The 18797-nt window shown below is 42.0% G+C and overlaps 1 protein-coding gene across 2 annotated transcripts in view; it reads right to left on the bottom strand.

Moving 5' to 3' along the window:
• Positions 1 to 275: 275 nt before the first annotated feature.
• LOC148394487 (uncharacterized) overlaps positions 276 to 18797 on the bottom strand; it is a 34743-nt gene continuing 16221 nt past the window's right edge. The window contains exons 6-10 of one of the 2 annotated variants that reach the window (XM_088382528.1): positions 18211 to 18346; positions 17508 to 17607; positions 10103 to 10209; positions 6700 to 6823; positions 276 to 4853 (exon numbers count right to left, since the gene is read on the bottom strand). In XM_088382528.1, coding sequence (XP_088238654.1) covers positions 4839 to 4853; positions 6700 to 6823; positions 10103 to 10209; positions 17508 to 17607; positions 18211 to 18266 — 402 coding nt within the window. In that variant the 5' untranslated portion in view covers positions 18267 to 18346 and the 3' untranslated portion in view covers positions 276 to 4838. The other variant, XM_088382527.1, reaches the window with a different exon arrangement.

Raw genomic sequence — 18797 nt, 5'->3', positions numbered from 1 at the left:
GCACGCTGATTCGCTAGCGACCATACCAATCATTCTGTGGCAGATTATTTTCCTCTTCTGCATTTTGTCACTTTTTCAGTACGATTATGGTTATTAGTATTTCAGTTGAGTGCACGCTATCAAAAAACAAAAACAAAAGAGAGACATTCAGAAGTTATATTTAAACCCGAGGAAATAAATTGGGAAAGCAGCATCTAATGTTTGCCAACTCTCAGGAAAGTTGAAACAAGCACATTCCAACACAAATATTTAATGTATTGGTTCCCAGCCTTTATTGAGCAAAGGTACATACGGTACAATACGGCAATGCCATAAAAAATAAAAAATACATCTCACGGAAAATCAACAATTAATAATCACACATAAGTCGATACTAATGTACCGCCACCTAGTGGGAGAGAATTTTGTTATTTCGCTTGTCACAGTATGTCGCCAGCATAGATAGTTAAATAAGGACAGGTTATTTGTATTAAATAATCTTTTGGATCATCAACAGCAATGCACCTGATGGTCTCACACTCATTGGGAATCATGGCTGTAAAATATCCAAATATGCTGTAAAATATGGCATGGTGGCTCGGTGGGGCACTGGGTAGCACGTCTGCCTCACAGTTAGAAGGGTGCGGGTTCGATTCCACCTTCGGCCCTCCCTGTGCGGAGTTTGCATGTTCTCCCCGAGCCCATGTGGGTTTTCTCTGGGCGCTCCAGTTTCCTCCCACATCCCAAAAACATGCTTGGTAGGCCAATTGGAGACTCCAAATTGTCCCTAGGTGTGACTGCGAGTGCAAATGGTTGTTTGTCTCTGTGTGCCCTGCGATTGGCTGGCACCCGGTTCAGGGTGTCTCCTGCCTACTGCCCGATGTCGGCTGGGATAGGCTCCAGCACGCCTGCGACCCCCGTGGGGACTAAGCGGTTCAGAAGATGGATGATTGGGCATTGTGACTTCCAAGGAATATTGTAGCAGTGATTGATCTTTTCAGAACACTTGCAGAGAGTTATGGCATTTATGTTATCTGAAACCCATTTATTTAAAAAGAAAAAGATGATCACTGCAAGGTGTGAGTAAAGTATAAACAGCTATAGCATTTGTGCACCCATTTTGACATTCACCATTTAAATGTCGAATGCATGCATAGACAAATATAGTCATGAAAAAATAAACTTGATGTTGAATGACTTCCATACCCATATCCCTTGTGCACATAAGATTGTGAGAATCCAATGGAATGAAGGTGTGCATGTTATTGTTGCTTGCCTGTGATGCTATCAGGAGCCCACTTCCGAGTTTTCTGTGTGTGTGCGTGTGTCAGTTCCTCCAAGTGCACTGCCGCAGTGAGGCTATTTCTCTCAACCTTCAATTCAAACTTGGCCCATTACAGCCAGAGTACAAAAGCACTTTCTGTGCACTCAGGAGCTCACAGCAGTGAATGGTGGATATTTCCAATCACTTCACTGTCAATCCAAGTGTCAGGTAAACACAGACCATTGGCAACAGCATTAGAAAAAGAAAGAAAAAAAAAACCTTTTCAGCTATACCTGTCTTACTCCAGGAGACTTTGGAAAGGTATAAACAATTTGCAAGTACCGTACTTCAAAGTTAAAGACACCAATCTGATATCCTAAAAGCTGTCCGAATGCAAAATCACTATGCCAAAGATTAGACTGACATATTTCAGTTTTTTTTTCTAATTGAAGACATTTTGTTGCTGTTGTTGTGCTATACAAGGGCGCTACCTGAGCCCATAGTGTTCCACATCAACATATTAACAATTGTTGTCACAGGTCACGAGTGACCCCACAGAGAGAAAGTGTCCTGCTGGAGGCACCATGAGGGACACTGTAAATGGAACTTGAGCGAGACAGATGAAATTGGTGCAGCGTGGAGACATGTGGATGGAATAGCCAATGTGCGAGAGGAGCCATTGGGAAAACATACTGAAACAAAGATTTTCAGCCACAAGATGAAAATCTCTATGTAGCCTTAGCACAATGTGCTAAATAGGAAAAAAATGGAACTGTAATTGGACAAAAAATTGTTGTCCTCAGGCCGAGTTGAGTAAATATCTTTATAACTGACAACAGTCGACGTCAAGTACTAAAAAAAAATAAAAATAAAATGTTTGTTCGAGAACAATGGCAATAATGACAACATGGCATCCATTTCACTGCCACCCCCAATAAATAACATTAAAAAAGTACACTGCTATTGAATTACACAAACATTAATATTTATTTGTCATAATGGCTCTTTGTTTAAAGATCTTCAGTGTGTTATTTACCAAAGCACTCTGTGGTCAATTTTCTCCCTTTTATGTGTTTTTTCTTAAAAGGGAGCGTTCCACTTTGTGGTCTTTTGGGTTTGATGGCACGGCGGTTTGTCGGGCCAGAGTGGCACCGCTTGATTGATGGTGCTGACAGTTCATATCTACGGGGGGAGAACTTGTCACAGTTTTGCTTTTATGTTTTATAAGCATTTACCCCTTTAGGCGGCGTCTATCTTCACTGTTCATAAAAGTAAATCATACCATTATGTTGGTACTCTGGAACTCTGATTCATTCAAATGATTTGATCAGATTTGATGAAAATGGGGTCAAACTATTGGCAGTTAATTTTATAATCTTTATTTTTCAAGAAAAGTGACGACATGGAAAAGGGCACTTTGCAGTTTTAAAAGTTTTCTAAAAATGCTTGACTTCACTAACACTATTGATCGGTTCTGAATCAGTCCAAATCTGGATCCATCCAAATTTTTTCAACATCTGTTGCTAACCGGATGTGGGAATTCCGCCATAGTTTCAGCAAACTTCCTAAAGCCCAACGTAAAAAAAAAAAAAAAAGTCATCGCAAGGCCTCAGGGACATACGATATAGCCCAAGTAAAAAAAGAAAAAAGGGGGGCTTCTTCTATTGCCATAATTTGAAAACATAAACTTAACATCTAAACGTCAAAACATTTGCAGAAGGATGTTCATCCGGAATAAGACATTACTTTAGGTCACACTAAATACCATCATTACGTCTCCTGAAAGAATTATGTCATTGGATGAATAACAAAACAAACCAGACCACATATGAACAACTTGCGCATCATCAAGACAACAACGCAGGATTCCCCATTCCATGTGGTCCACGCCATCATCAATCATCATCACTTTTGTCTCCATTGTGGGTTTTTTAGGGGGGGGGGTGCATGGTTTCAATTATAAAAGCAACATGTTGATGTATGGAATCTCGTGTACGTTCTTGGCGACACTTTTCTTACAAAAACTTCCTGAAGTTCTGAAATGCTTGAAATAATAAAGCTGCCAAACAAAGCTGAGTCTAATGCTATTGGTAAGTCATCTTTCACAGCATCTCACCGCAGTAAACGGCAACCTATATTTTAGCACTGATCTCCAACCACGATGACTATAATCCCGCTTATTTTCATGACAAATACGACGCTTTGTAGTGTTCCAAAGATGCACTGCAACATCTAAAGCATCCTCGCCTGAAATCTCGATATGCAATAGAATTTTTTGAAAAATTACCATTTGATTCAATCTTTTTTTTCCTCGCCATTCCAAAAGGGCATTTTGTTCTTCACAGCTTTAATGGTTTACAAGAGATCCGGCAAAGCGCTGCTGATCTAGTGCTCTTTGTGCAGACTCCCGCCGAGAATGCAATCTTACTTTGGATGTGGCCGTCCAATTCCATCAACATAAACGCTTCACAAACACTTACACACAAAGTACTGGGGAAGGGAAAAAAAAAAAAATAGTACTTCAACATGAATCATTTTCTGGTTGTACTTCTGGCTGGTCTGAATGATTTGTATCTATTCAGAATATTATAAAATATAGAATTATTATACAGGGTATGAAAGTGGATTTAGAAAAACCTTTTTCCTTATGGAGGACTCTGAATGTGCATTTATTTTGCCTTTTTTTTCAGTTTTGACATTTGAAATGCAAATGCACTTTTTGAAAAAATGTCTGACATTAAGTATGAATATGTTTACAGTTCTGTGGTATCCTTCTTTGTACAAGTTTGAACGTCTCTATTAACTTGTTCTTTTCGATTGGATATAAAAATGCGGGAGTGCCATCTAGTGGTGAGGAGTTTTATTACAACTTAAAGCTAGTTTGGAAGAGAAAGCTTTGTGAACAAAGATGTTACAAATGATGCTCTTCTCTCCGACTGTAATTAATCAATCATAGCTGAGCGACTGAACAAGACAATTCCAAAAGGTCACCTCCATCACTTAACCATTGACAGTTAAAAATGACCACTTTCTTGGCTGAAACAAACCATATTCTGATTTCACCTCCCCCTCCCTTGCCTAAAATCATCCTCCCTTAACAAATTTAATGACAATAGTCTCCTCTGTGCTGCAGTCAGTGTCAGCTGTGTCTTTTTAATTCTCTAATCAGCAATGGGCAGAGGCGCTATCACGGCAACCATGCCGCTTCCCCACTCGATACAGACATCCCAAAACACACACAGGTTGGTTTTGTCAAATGTTTTATTGAGTGTAGACATCTGGCCTACTGTAAAAACATGCATTATCTGCACAAGTGGGGAGAGAAGCAGGTGGTATTGTCGCCACTGTCAGCTGTGACAGCGCCAGCAGCCGTGATGGAGATTAATGAAGTATCTGGAGAGTAATATGCTCCTTACAATTTGGAGTAGGGGGCTGATCCCCATCTTAAATAGCAAAGCTGTCAGAGTTTAGCGAACCCGTGTCTCAGCACAGAGAGGGAATTGATCTTACCGGACGGAAAGGAGAAAGCCAGTGAGTGGCGTTTGTCAGCCCGGCCTCTGCAAAGTGAATTTGAAAAAGGATGATGCCATCATCTTCAACAGTTGTCCACCTGGAATAAGATGACAAAAATAATTGTTAGAGGTGGAAAAAAAATACAATATAGAATGATATGTACAGCTATTTATTAATCGTCACATTAAATCCTCCGCTTGTTGCAATAATTGAAAGTAATCGTGCAAGACTAGCTTCTGGTGGCTTTTATTTCCTCTAATCACTTTTTATGTCTTCTTCTCTAGTCTCCTCAACTGCGCACACACTTGCCTCCATGTTTGGTTGGAGTGGTGCCTGAATTCCCACTGAGAGAATAATCCTCATTCAACTCTGATGTGCACGAGCACAAAATGTTAATAAGACTTTGATTGTGGCGCCACCAAACTTCTGAAGGAACCAGAACAAGTTCTAACATTTTCTTTGGTATACAGTAAGTATTTGTTCCCCTTCCCTGCAAACTCAAAATAATTGACTTGAAGTGCTAATATGCACAGGTTTATGCATTCGGCTCGTGAACAGCGTGCAATTAATTAGAAGAATCAATGTCCCTTTAGGCTCAGGGGACCATTTAATCCAAGCTCAATACCACCAGAAACACCGGTTGGAGAGGGAGACAGGGGGAAAAAAATAAAAAAAAATCAATCAATGGCTATTTGTGATTCCTGAGTATGGATTAAAGCAGACACGTCTAACTGGTTCATTTGCACTTGAAAGCAGCCATCTGGAGCAGCAAGCTTGGCTTAAGCAGATATGATTACTAATAATGTGATACCCCCGTACACTGGCCCCATTCAGGCGGCCTATTCCCACAACTGGCATTAAATAGACCAGCGTTAGAAATGTTCTTATGAGGCCCAGAGAGGGATCAGTGAGAGAGCACGCCGCGAGGACCTGACACTCAGATCGCCACCTTGGACAACAATGGTGGCACTCCCCCTGGGACGGACACGTTTCACTCTTTGTTTGCGGCTTACCAAGGGTGTGGACAATACACTGGCGCTGCATTAAATATCAAGGAGTTTTTTTTTTAAGTCTTGAACGATAAGGAGATTTAAATGATTTTATGGTATCCCCCCCCCCTCCCCTGTGCGTCAGCATAATTGCATTAGCTGTGGCGCTACGCTACTCTCATTTTGTTTTGTTATTGTTTTGCGGTTTACTCCTGTTCCTGAATGGAATTTTCTTTAATTATAAAATTATATTTTTTATGACTTGAGTGTATACGTATCATATGATTATATAATTATTATTTTATATGATATCATTGTTATTATTATTATTATTATTATTATTATTATTATTATTATTATTATTATTATTATCATTATTATTGTCATTATTATTATATTAACACCCACAACTGAAAAATAGTTAATATTACAGTTTCATGATACCAGGTTGCTGAGCTGGTTGATTGTAGCACTCAATTGCAAAAATTCAATTCAATCAACTCTGGCATATACCGCTTGAAAAAAATGACAAGAGCCTCGTGAAAACAAGACATGCAAGCGACATTAGCTGCTACTTATCCTTGAAACAGAGCTTATTTGTGGAATTTCACACCTGATTTAACTTGCCGCTTTCCATGATTGTCATATTACCTAGCACCGTTGTGACTTTGGGATTTGGAGCCAGACGGCACGTGGTTGCGGATCCGGAAAAAAAAAAAAAAAAAGCCTGTGCTGAACTTCCGTCAGCCAGCAAAGAGACATATAGTGATAAAGATATGCACAGCTGGAGCACAATGGCGCTGTTTAGAGCCAGGAACGCTCGGCTTGACGGGAACGGCGCTGCAGAGTGCGCACTAATTTCTTCCCCCGAGTAAAGGTGAAGAGCAGTTTGCAGTCGCCGACTGTCAGCTCGACTGATCACATGAGACTTACCCCTCATCTCTGGCTGCTCACCTTGACAGCGCTCTGGCTGCCTTCCTCTTTAAAATCCTGGAATTTCATTACTAGCGCCACAATGAAGCCCTTCACTGAGTCGCTATGGATCTTCTCTTGCAGCCTGTGGAGCCTTAGTTCCTTTCTGTCACAAAGCCAAGCGAGGGGAAAAAAAAGACAGATGCATTGTTTTAGGGAAGATGGATTACAGTGTGTGAACAAGATAGTGTTTGATGAGCTGATAGTGTTCTTATGTTTCTTTTTGATTTGTGGATAGCCTTCTACTCGGCTGCGCAATGCCAGGGCAGCGTGGAGGCCGATAAGAAGTCAGCCTTGCTATCAACGCCTTGTGGTTCCCATTCCTTGCCGCTATTGATTTCTGCCCCAGTAATCATGTCTCGTTGCGGCTCTCCGCTTGGCTCTCTGGTCATGAGGGCAAGAAGAGTCGGCGTTGCGAAGAGAGGCCCGAACAGTTTAGTAGAGCTGCAGGCCTCGATAGTGTTTGGTAATTCACATCAAATTCAATAACATCTCACTGTGTTAAAATGCAAGAAGGCAGACTGGATTAAGTTCAAGAGTCTTGCAAGTAAAGTAGAAATGAGAGAGAGTTCTGCTCCGCATTTACTGAGCATGACAGTTGGAAGTTTTCAGAGCCGGTTTTGCATTAGGGGAAAGTGGAAATATCACCAGAAACAGTTGATGGCACAAAACTTAACTCAAAATGAACACCACATGCAGTAGTAAAATCACTGGTCAACACATTTTTTTTTTCTTTTTTTTTTTTTTTTTTTAAATCAGAGATGCATGTAAACTTGTCTAAATGAATTATTTTTCTCTAGCACCACGTTTTCATAATAATAATAATAATAATAATAATAATAATAATAATAATAATAATGATAATAATCACAAAACAATCGTTTATATTTGGTGTAATTACATTATCGGCCACAAGATGGCAGCACACACATTTTGAGGCAGTCCATTTTGAAGAAGAATAAAAAAACAAGTATTTCAGCATAGCCTAGTTTTTGTTGAAAACAAACCTGCTTTTTACGGCTAACAAAAGTGACAGGTGTATCCAGCTAAAATTTCATTTCACTTCAAAACTTTTGACAATAAGGACTATATGCCGTCTCTGTGTACTATTTTGCCAGGGAAAAAAAAAAGTTAAAATCAGCAAGAGCAAGAACCGTAAAACCCTCCCAAGTGGTTGGTGCCCCACGAATAATTCACATACAAAAACACCACTGGTAGTTTTCAAAATGGTTTGCGCCCCCGAGTCCTCTTTAAGAGCTCCCGGATGACTGATGTTCAATTTATATGCATGGAAAATCAAGCTGGACAGCGATGACAAACGAGCCAAACAAGTGACGTGGCGGCAGTGTATCACTACAACTCGTCAAGCCTTCCTGCTCTTCCTGTCAGTGTGCTCAGGAACTGTCGAACGCTTTTAATTAAGCATCTAATCAGGCCGGGGTCAACATACGTATTTCATGCCGCATTTAATAGCGCTAATACATTCTCTTTGCGGTCTCACTGACAGAGTGCTTGTGAGCTTAACTACTATTAATCAGCATCAAGGTTTGTCGGTGTGAAGGGAAATGGATTAACGGGGGGCTCTTTTTTTTTTAAATACGCTACATTTCAAGAGATGCAGATTTCCCTCATTAAAAGCAACTCTGAAAGATAATGGTCACCTCCAGCCTGCCTAATAATGCATGTTAAAGGACTTGGGAACATGATGTTAGCGAGTGTAGTTTTTACAGCGCAAGATAGATTGGCTTAATATTGTTACTCACTGATGCCTACCTGACTAAATGCTCCAAGAAGCGACTTTGGCTTGTGGTAATCTATTACGTCGCCAACAACAACCTTTGAAGTGTTTCATGGCTTTTTTTTTTTTTTATATATAAATAACGGCGCCATCAGTCATGTTGTGGAAAGAGTGAGCATGCTGATGTTATCACAGAGAAATGTTAGGTGTCTTCCCCTCCGGCCCCAGCACAGTCTGAGGAATAATAAAAGTTGGGTAGAGTCTTAACAGCCACACCAACACAGCAGTGATACTTGCCGACATATACTCATCTTTAAAAACAAGTTTTACGTATAATTTCACCAAGTGCAAACAAGTAAATGCTGAACAGTATTGGTCCCAGTATTGATCCCTGCGGGACACCACATGTGATGTTACTAAACTCAGAACCTGGGCTGCCATTGACCTTTCGTTGGGACAAAAAAAAAATAGTATGTATTCAAAGCACTGAGATAGATTGTTAATTCTTCTTAAACCCCCAAATCAACATCTGTATTGACGCGAACGCTGCGATGCCATAACACAAAGCTCTCAGCTGGCCGGGCTGTGTACACTGAGACACAGAGGGAGGAGGTGCCCCCGGCCGGGCCCCCAAACAGAGGAATGAAAAGCGACATCAATTTTGGCACAGACATCCTCCGTCACACAGATTAGGCAGGCACAATGCGCGGGCTCCTTATCTCCAGCGGCAGGAGGAGGGCAGGCAGATCCGTGCGGGATGGAAACATTCTCATGGACGTAATGGGCAAAATCAATTGTTGCCCTCCTCAATCAATGCGGGCCCCCACTTTCACTGTTCAGCAGCTCACCAGTAATTGAAGTTATCCTGGGCCTGTAATGACCGCCTAAAGCACAACCATGACAAAGTTGAGAGCATGTGATATCAGTGAGGTTGCCAGCAGGGTGGAACGTGCTGCACTGGTTTGTGCGCTCCCTTACAATCTATTCTGGGGGTCGGGAAGGGGTGGGGGTAGGGGGGGGGGCATTTAGGCATACAGCCCATGCACGGACCTCATCAGGTCCAGCAGTGAAGAAGTACTCAAGGTGCCTTGATGGTCTTGCCCACCATGCCGGCGGGATCACACTTCAGTCACAATCAGCTGTTTGTGTGTTTCTTTCTCGCTTCTGATGGCGACACACTGCGGCGGCAAGACCCCATTCATTCTACTATAAACCCATTAAATGAATATGATGGGTCACTTTGTTTCACATTCAACCCTCCAGTGGGTTCTTTGATTAATTAGCAGCTCGTAGACTCATTTAGTTTTTTTTTTTTTTTTTTTAAAGAATTCAAGCCCGTGCCCAGAGAGGGGGGAGTGAAAAAAAAAGACTTTACCGTCATAATTTTTCTCTCCACAGAGGTTTTTCGCACAAGAACAATAAACTGAAAATGCCCAAGTTATAATTATACCTACGGATGACAGATGACAGTTAAAAACTTAATTTAGAGGAAAACCCTTTGACTGAGTTGTTGGGTAAGAAGAGGGATCCTTTGCTTTATAATGGTAATTACTCTGCCATTTATTATTCTATCAGCACATGCAATTAAAGGCGTGCATGGAGGAAGCGCTTGATAGTAAAACGTGCCGGGACGGAATACTAATGAACCTCTTGTGCTGCCAGACGAACTTGTGCATCTCCTCTTGACTCCGCTCGCCATTGAAAGGGATGACCAACACGTCAGGTCGTGAACTTCCAACTACTCCTTCATCAGCCTGGTAAAATACAAAACACGGAAAGAGTTGATGGGGATTGGATTGGATTTGCGTTTGATATCGGTGCCTTAAAATGCCCAAAGTGTCCCATTGGTGCGCCATTAAAATAAGTCGGGGCAACTTCATGAGCTCATCGGCATTGTCCTTCACATCCATTCATTCGTCACCTGCCCTTACCGCCCTTTGTGCTTCTCGTCTTTGTCTTTCAGTGCAGCGGTACACCTGACATAGCCTAGCAAAGATGGCGTTAATGGTAATTCTAAGTGCGAACAATATAAGGGCAGTGGGGCGTGCGGGTGGGGGAGGGAGCAATTATGAGATTAGCACTACTAGCACTGGAGGCCGAGATTGGACGGGTCTGAAAGAACAGCGGCTCGCAAATCCATTTTCACACGGCGGCCTGACACAAGTCTGAGGCAGGATTGATTGGAAAAGTGTCCCTGTCATTATGTGTAATCCAAGTTTCCTGTTTAAAGAGCCGAAGAATCAAAGACAGGGTAGGAGGCCGAGCACCAACAGGCCAATAACAGTAATGGCGGCTCCAACAATAATTAGCAATCAAAATGACATGACAGGAAACGTTGCCTTTGACTGAAAGTTTTCCCAGACACACTGAGTCAAGAGCATGGATGAAATTTTGATGTGGCACTTTTGAAAGCTATCCACCAATGTTTCGCTATTAAAAGCGGGTCAAAAGTAAAACCTAAGATGGCCGCCGAGCCAATTGAAAATAACAGCAGATGTATTTTGTCCCTTTTGGCGGCACGCACTTGTTTGGCACGTGATTTGCATTCCGTTCGCTACGGGCGGCTTGAATAATTATTTGCAAATCACTCTCACTACACTAGTCAAGGGCTGCGATCCTTTGAATGGACCCGTTGTAGCTGCGACTGTAATTGGTGAAGATCTGACAGAGCCAAGCCAAGTTAGCCGTGTAACGAAGAGGATCTTGCTAGCGGGTTGAGGGAGCGTTTTAATAATGCGAAAGCCCAGATGGAGAACACCGGCTGCAAATGAGCGCGGGGGTTCTTCTGGGTCCTTGCGTTGAGTGACACAGGCACAGGCACACACCTTGCAGGAACATGAAACTCCCCCTTTCCTCAAGTGCGCAGACAAAGCACTGTCAATTAAATGCCGCCACGCTCGGCGTCAACGACGCTCCCAAAAGTGCTTCTGTCGACTCGGCCGACGTCTGACGTACGCCACTCGGCCATTTGTATTGATGTCCTTTCCAATTATTTGCGCGATTGTACCTGTGGAGTGCATAAATTGTGGACGTGCTTATGTATAACAAGCGTTTCTTTAGCTGTAATTGCTTGATGTGTTATTATAACATAAATATTGGGCATCTTTTTCTTTGCGAATGCTGAAGTCTTGATGGAGCCAAATTAGGGGGTTTATTTCGAGGAAAATATTTCTCACAAAAAAGTCTGTCTTGTCGTTATATTTCAGCGTTGAGTATCATCTCTGGGTTAATAGAAGGACTCAGCACTTTCTGGCTATACCCCCAACCCGAACAAATGAAGCCTGAAATTTTTATTCTTTTCATAATGGAATTCCAATGGCCTTTGCCGCAAATCAAGTGGAAATTCTTGCATATCAAGTGGGGGGAAAAAATTAAATGTTAACCACGTTTTAATGTGATTAAGGGTGACAGGGACATTATTTCTGCTAATCATTCACCAGCATGTGGGCTCAAACAATGCTAGGCTGACAAGCTGTTTGTGATCTTTCCGACCAAGTTTTGTTAGTTTTGAAATCCTTCTACAAATTCAGATATGTATTCAATAAATGCTACCGTATGGCAAATTGCTATCGTGGAACTTTTAAATCACGCCAAATGGGGAAATGACACTAAAAAGAAATGGGGCACATGGACTGGTTGTGAATAGAGATGTCCCACAGGGAGACACCCCCCGGGGCTGCTCGATTTGTCTTTAACCCGGAGGGGGTCGAATAATTGCCGTGTTTCCGCATGCCTCAGGCTTCCCCGTGGCTTTGTCTACGCTTTGATCTGCTTAAATGGTTCAGGAGGAGAAAACAATAGGAGGTTCTAGAATACAAGGGCAGCTCGCTGAGACAATGACCCGGGCCGGACGAGACGCTCGTACGGGCTGGATTTAATAGAGCCGCTTACGCCACTAAGCCGGGCTAAAGGTGGGCTGTCACCTACGGCGTGAGAGCGGCGAAATAATGGCGGACTCAAAGCGTCGTTCTCAGAATAACGAGATCAGGTGTGTTCGAAAAAAAACCCGCCTTGTGACAGTCACGTTTAAAGTTGCTTCATCTCTGCAGGACACAAAAATCTAAATGGCGGTCCAGTTTTACGATATTTGAACACAAATGATGCATCAGGACATATACGCAGACAAAATAACAATTTCATAAAGAATATATTCTTTATCCTCTGCAAAAAGCTATTACTGCACCTTACTTAGTCATGTCCAGTTACTATTTGCTTTTATGAATTTCAATATTATGGAATGTTTTTTCCCAAACATATTGCAAGATATATTGGCTATATTTTGAACACCATAGACACATACTGTGTATCTAAAAATAGAACATATTGCAGTGGAAACAAGACAGGTGAGGTTTTACTGACGAGAAACTCTGCTGGATTAAATCCAGAGAAAGCCTTGGCACCCGAGCCGAAAACCTGCTACAGATGACGGTTGGAGGCTGAGCATCTTTTACAGCAGTATAATGTTGCTCCAACAACACCCCCCCCCCCCCCCCCCTTCCCTCTTAGCTTTCTCTGCTCAGGGAAACTAAAAGATGAGGTGCGAGCTCATGGCGGGCTTTTGAGGCCAGGAAGTCACGGAGGAAGGGAGCCCCGTGGGAAGTGTTTCATCCTCCCAGCGGTGAGCTCCTGAACGACGAGCGTGCAGACACTCGGCGCTCCCTGCGGCCAAAACTCGATGGAAATGCATCATACATCGTTTTCTCTCGAGGAGATCTTACACACTCGGGCACATTAGCGGTAATATTGTCAACCGCTTTCAACCTACAAAGCGATGGAGGAAACACGGCTCAATGAACACGCACAATAGGGGCAGCTTTAATTAAGACTGTCGTCTCACATTGCACCTAAAAGAAAAACCTTGAAAAGATGATTTTTCTCCAAATAACTCTGAGATCTTTTATCCAAAGTCATGGGAATTTGGAGGGGATATTTTGTGACTTTAAATCTTTGTAAAAAAATCAAGTCTGAGACTAAAAGGGTGCTAATAAAGTAAATAGCCCTCCACTGCGGATTTCAGGTTCGTGGTGGATTTCAGGTTCGTGGTTCCGCAATTTTTCTGATTTTTTTTTGTACAGTTAACTATTTTGGTCTGCTGTATAGCCCTCCATTGGGAATTTCACGTTTGTGGTTCTGCTATTTTAAAGATTTTTTTTGTACAGTTAACTATTTTGGCCTAACTCTCCTGTACACTTGAATGCAGTTTAATTCTGCTTTTGACCACAAGATGGCAGCATACTTGAATTTGAGCCGGTGAAAATTTGAAAGAAGAAGAATGAAACCAAAAGTACTGCGTTTCAGCACAGAATGCTGTTTTGTTGAAAATTACTGAATATTATCTGCAGTATGAGTACAAAAAATTAATTTAAATGAATTAATTTATTTATTTATTATACCATAAACACATAGCACAATTGTCAAAGAACAAGTGGACGGCCACAAAGAGCGGCATACACAGCTGAGATATTTTGAGAAGGTCCTTTGTAAAGCAATTGAGGGGATCTGGGTACAAAAAAAAAAAAATTAAAATGAATCTGAAATTCAAACTGTATCCCAGAGGACTGTTCTACCTCACCCAAAATCCTTCTTCTTATCCGTGCTGTCATTCACAGCAGTTGACTGGGCGAGAGAAAATAAAGGGCCCGGGCTCGAGCGGGGGGAGTCGTCAGCATGTGACAATTGTGACAAGAGCGAGCAAAGTGTGTAGCGCCGAGGAACACCACACAGATTTCTCCATCTCGTCTTTTTTTCCCTCCACTCCCAAGATGACAGCTTAATGTCTACCACATGCAATATTTATTCCCATCGTGTGTCAGACTGTCGAGCTGTCCCAGGGAGTACAAAGGATGCCACTTATTAGAATAAAAGCCGGGGGAAAGTAATCAAGGACATACGTAACATCAGCCAATCATGCTCTCAACTGAGCATGCGTCTTTTTTTTTTTTTTGCCCCCTCCGTTCACAACAGCCAAACAATAATCCTGATAATGAGGTCTTGGGATTTTTATGTGGCAACTCTAAATTTATTTCTCTTATTTGGTTGGGTTCACGAACCCATGTTTATCGTGACAGATGTGTTCCAGAAAATCTGTGACATAGACTGTAAAAAAATACCTTGGCTTATGGTTTGACTCATCCCACACATTTAAAGGTGTGTCGACCTGCTTGTCACTTTCAGTTGTGATTAACGGTAAAACAGAACAAAAACAGAATGAAGTATAGTGATATATAAATATAGTTAATTTTGACAACTGTACAAAACCCTTAAAAACTCGAGTTTGCAGGGGTAATCGCAATATAATGAGGAATTTCTATTTTTTTTTAATGTTAACATTCAACAAAGTTGTCTTCCCACATTGCAAAGTGCACTCTGAGTCAAAAAGCGAGACATGACCACTTTTAGCGGCGTGCAAACAAAATCCATAGACGATCATCGCAGGCCAAACTGTTAGTCTGCCATCTCATTAGCCGCACAGTCGACAGCAAGGCTTGACCGGCACAGCACCAAAAGAGGACAACATGAGACACGTCGACTGTGTCCTTTCATTAACGAGGGACAGTCAAGAAGCGGCCCGACTGGCCTGCCGGGACTTTATGATGGCCATCTGTTTCTGTTTTAGTGCACAGCCTCTTGTGTTGTTATTGCAACTAAGTTGAAGCTGAAGGGATCCATTAGGACTGACTCAGGCCTGTGGCGTGTACATCTTAGCTTGGGAACGAACGGGTTGTTGTTGTTTTTTTTATCAGGCTATCGCGCTGCACAAAGAGCTTACACGACAGCGAGACAAAGAAACAAGTCAAGACAATTTTTATGAAGGATTTTTTTTTTTTTTTAAATCGTGCCATCAGTCATGTTGAAGAAAGAAGAAATAATCTAAGATGAGCTGATATGAGGCAACTGCTGCTAGCCTGGGGCCTCCTTCACTTTAATTGTCAAAGCTCCCCCTACAGGCCAAACGGAGTAAATTCTCTTTTGGTTCACATTACCCTCATAGCAAAATATTTTAACCAAGAAGGACACAGTCACTTAACACGTGACTACTCGGTTATTGTTTTACTTGTATGATTTTGTACATTGCTTGCGTGTTAACTTTGACATTCTGGAAGGAATAAAAGAGTCTTCAAATGGGAATAATAAGAGTCTTCTCAGTTGTGTTTACAAATTTGGTTTACCAGTGGCCACACGATGTTGTGTTCGTTGTGTGTGAAACATTCTGATCTTGTGCTCCATTTATTCCCATTTGTACCCTTCTCGTCTTTACTGCATTCGATTTCGTCAAAACAACTGTGACGGAGGGTAACGTGATGAAAGTCGATAATGCTAAAAGAGCTGCAGCCGTTAACGTAGATAGGAACTAACATACTGTGTGCATATTTATTGACACCGTAGCCTGCAGGAGGAGCAAAAGGCCAGACACATTTACAGATAGGACAGGCGCTCCAGATTTGTTAAAGGTCAACTCTTTGACTTACAAGGAGCCAATTTACTTTAATGCACATTCTTGGGAAGATGAAGGGGGAAAAAAAGGGGGATGTACAAGAATGATTGCTATCACGCCATATATTTTTCCTCTGTATGTCTTTGTGACCATAAAATATGAAAAAAAAAAAATCACAGACTGCAACTCGTGCATGTTTTGCTTTTTTACTTGACGTCTCCTTTAAAGGAAGTAATTCCAATTAGCTCATCTATTAGCATTAAGCTAGCGCACTTTTGTGAAACCTCTATTATCCGATTTGTGTGTGAGAATGCACAAGGCTTGATTCTTGTTTTCTGTGTCAGTTTTCCCAACAAACTGTGACTCACAACTAAACAGCTTGAAGCAAGCAGACTTTGAATCTTTTTTTTTTCTTCTAGAACAGTGGGAGCCAAAGCGTGGCATTCAGGTATTGTGTCTCGAGTTAAATTATGTTTCAGTAAATGTGGGAAGGCTAAAACAAACGATAAACAAACAATCGTAACCATGTGGCATATTGTGAAACGGGAGGGCTTCACCGGACTGATAAAGCTGTCGATGCCTTGTAAAATAAACGATATCTTAACCGATGGAGTGAAAACATGCCAAGACTGGCAAGGCCGCGGCCGCAGCCACCGCATCGTCACCGACGCTTTAACGAGTCTCTCTCAAAAAAAGGGGGGCTATAGGAAACGTCTGCAAAGAGAAGAAAGCCTCTCGATAGACTCTTGGAGATGCCATTCCCTATCACGCAATGCCTCTCAGTCATAAACACATGACAAATGGTGCCTTAATCATTTTTTACGAGCAGGGATGTGCAGGGGCAGCGCAGGGCCGGAGGGGAGGGGGGAGGAGGGGGTCGGAGGGGTGGGGGGGGGTCGGCGAGCAGCGGGCGGGCCCCTGTTGCACAGAGTAGAGGGCTGTGTGCTAAAGTCTCCTCTGGAACATCACTGGGCCAGCACGTCTTTGATCTCCGCACAGCAATTACGCCTGTACCCAAATGAGCACGGAGTCGCCTCGGAGACAGACTTCAAACATGCACATGGATGCCTTCTTGTACACATGCGCTGTATAGGATTGGAGCCATGTGCTCCTCTCTACGCTAAATGATGTACCGTCTCCAGCAGAGAACCTGCGGATAAAAGTCGGCCTTGCTCCTCGTCTGATCCTTCCATTAATGATGCTTTTCTAAAGCTAATACCGCGCATTCTTCTCTAAACAAGGGCGGCGTGCTATGTGGCTTCTGATCTCCATGCAGGATGATGTCGTTTGAAAACGGGTCGCTTTCCGAGCTTCGGGGGCTCTTATCTTTCATGTGTGTGAATTGAGGAGAAACCCCCAAAAAAATGGAGATAGATTTTGACTTTGGCAAATGCACTTGGTCAAAAAGCACTTAGACAAAATGGCTGCGAGAAGCCACAAGCACTTTAGAAGTAGACTGGGGAAGGTTTGGTATCTTCATAATAGAGCCTGACAGATGTGAAAATTTTTGAGGCCGATGCTGATTTTGGACGGACAAAAAATGCTTATTATTGATTAATCGGACGATTAATTAAACTATTTATAATGTAGAGAATAAAAAAATTTGGGGTGACGTACCTCTGAATTCCATTGCAGCATCCAAGAGCAACGCATACACTTAGAAAAACTTCCAAATTTAAGTTGTCCAATGCTGATGGCCTCTCGTCTGTCTGAATACCTGAAAGAAAAATAGAAATCACACTTGTATTAAAATAGAGATATGTTGCCCCCGCCTGCAAAGCACCAAAAAGTGAAATTACCCTCATGGAATAAAACCAATCGTTGTTTTTCTGTATTTGTCCAGCAATTGGCTGGCAACCAATCCAGTGTGTAACCAGTTAACTTTTCTTTTTGACCTTGTATTAAATTCCATTTCACTCTGCAATGTATTCACAAACTTTCCAACACATGAAACGTTAAGTTCAAACGAATGCATGAATGATGAATGAATTAAACAAAACACATTAAAATTCAAACATCTCCTGAAAAATCCCAATGAATAAAACCGTCCTGAAAGACGGCAGGGATAAAATTGCCTTATTTGTCTCATTCTGTGAATCACTTCTTTTCCTTCAGACATTAAATCTGAGATTGCAATTTGTCTAGCTGTTTGCTTTGAATAGTCTGTAACCATATCATCATCTCAACGGTGCTTGTGAAGGAAGAAAAAAAAAAATCACACACAGGAGCTTGGCGACAGGCAAATGGCAGTCTGGCGTCTCGGCTGCCATTAGGGCTCGGAGCGAGCATTTATTGTACAATTAGGGCCAGCCAGATCTACCTGTAATCATCTCCATACAGGTGTGAGCTTCTCTCTGGACATGGGAAGTGACTCATCACTTGTCAAACATCAACACTTTGATGCCAACATTGTTCATCGTGGCGCCCTGGAGACCCTGCAGCGGTATTCGCTTTGCCTGTTTAAAACATTCTGATTTATTGCATCGCTTGCAGTTGCACACACACACGACACGCACACAAAAGTCTTCCGACTCAGGGTAGCTATTGCGCAAGTCATGAATCATTTGATTAACGACTCCTTCTGTCTGACAGTAGCACGGGATTTCGTGTCAGGAACATTTGAACAATATGCAGGTGAATGACTGCGTGTGTGTGATACAAGGAATGAAGAAAAGTGAAACTTCAGTGAGCTAATTTGAGGTTAGCACTTTGAAGCAATAGGACAGGGATGGGCAATTTGAATGATGGAGGTGGCTATAATTTTTCATCAGTGATAAAGACCTTGAATTTCAAGCGGATGAAAAAAAATTACGAACAAAATATGTGCTCTTAATATGTTTTTTTTAAATATATTTCTCAATGTATGCGTCATCGCGACAAGATGCAAGCTAGCTTGCGGGCTAACAG

Source organism: Syngnathus floridae, chromosome 8, assembly GCF_059516105.1.
Source record: "Syngnathus floridae isolate MCC-2025c chromosome 8, RoL_Sflo_1.0, whole genome shotgun sequence".
Lineage (NCBI taxonomy): Eukaryota > Metazoa > Chordata > Actinopteri > Syngnathiformes > Syngnathidae > Syngnathus > Syngnathus floridae.
The sequence above is the reverse complement of the archived record's forward strand: the minus strand, read 5'-3'. Positions and strand labels throughout refer to the sequence as shown.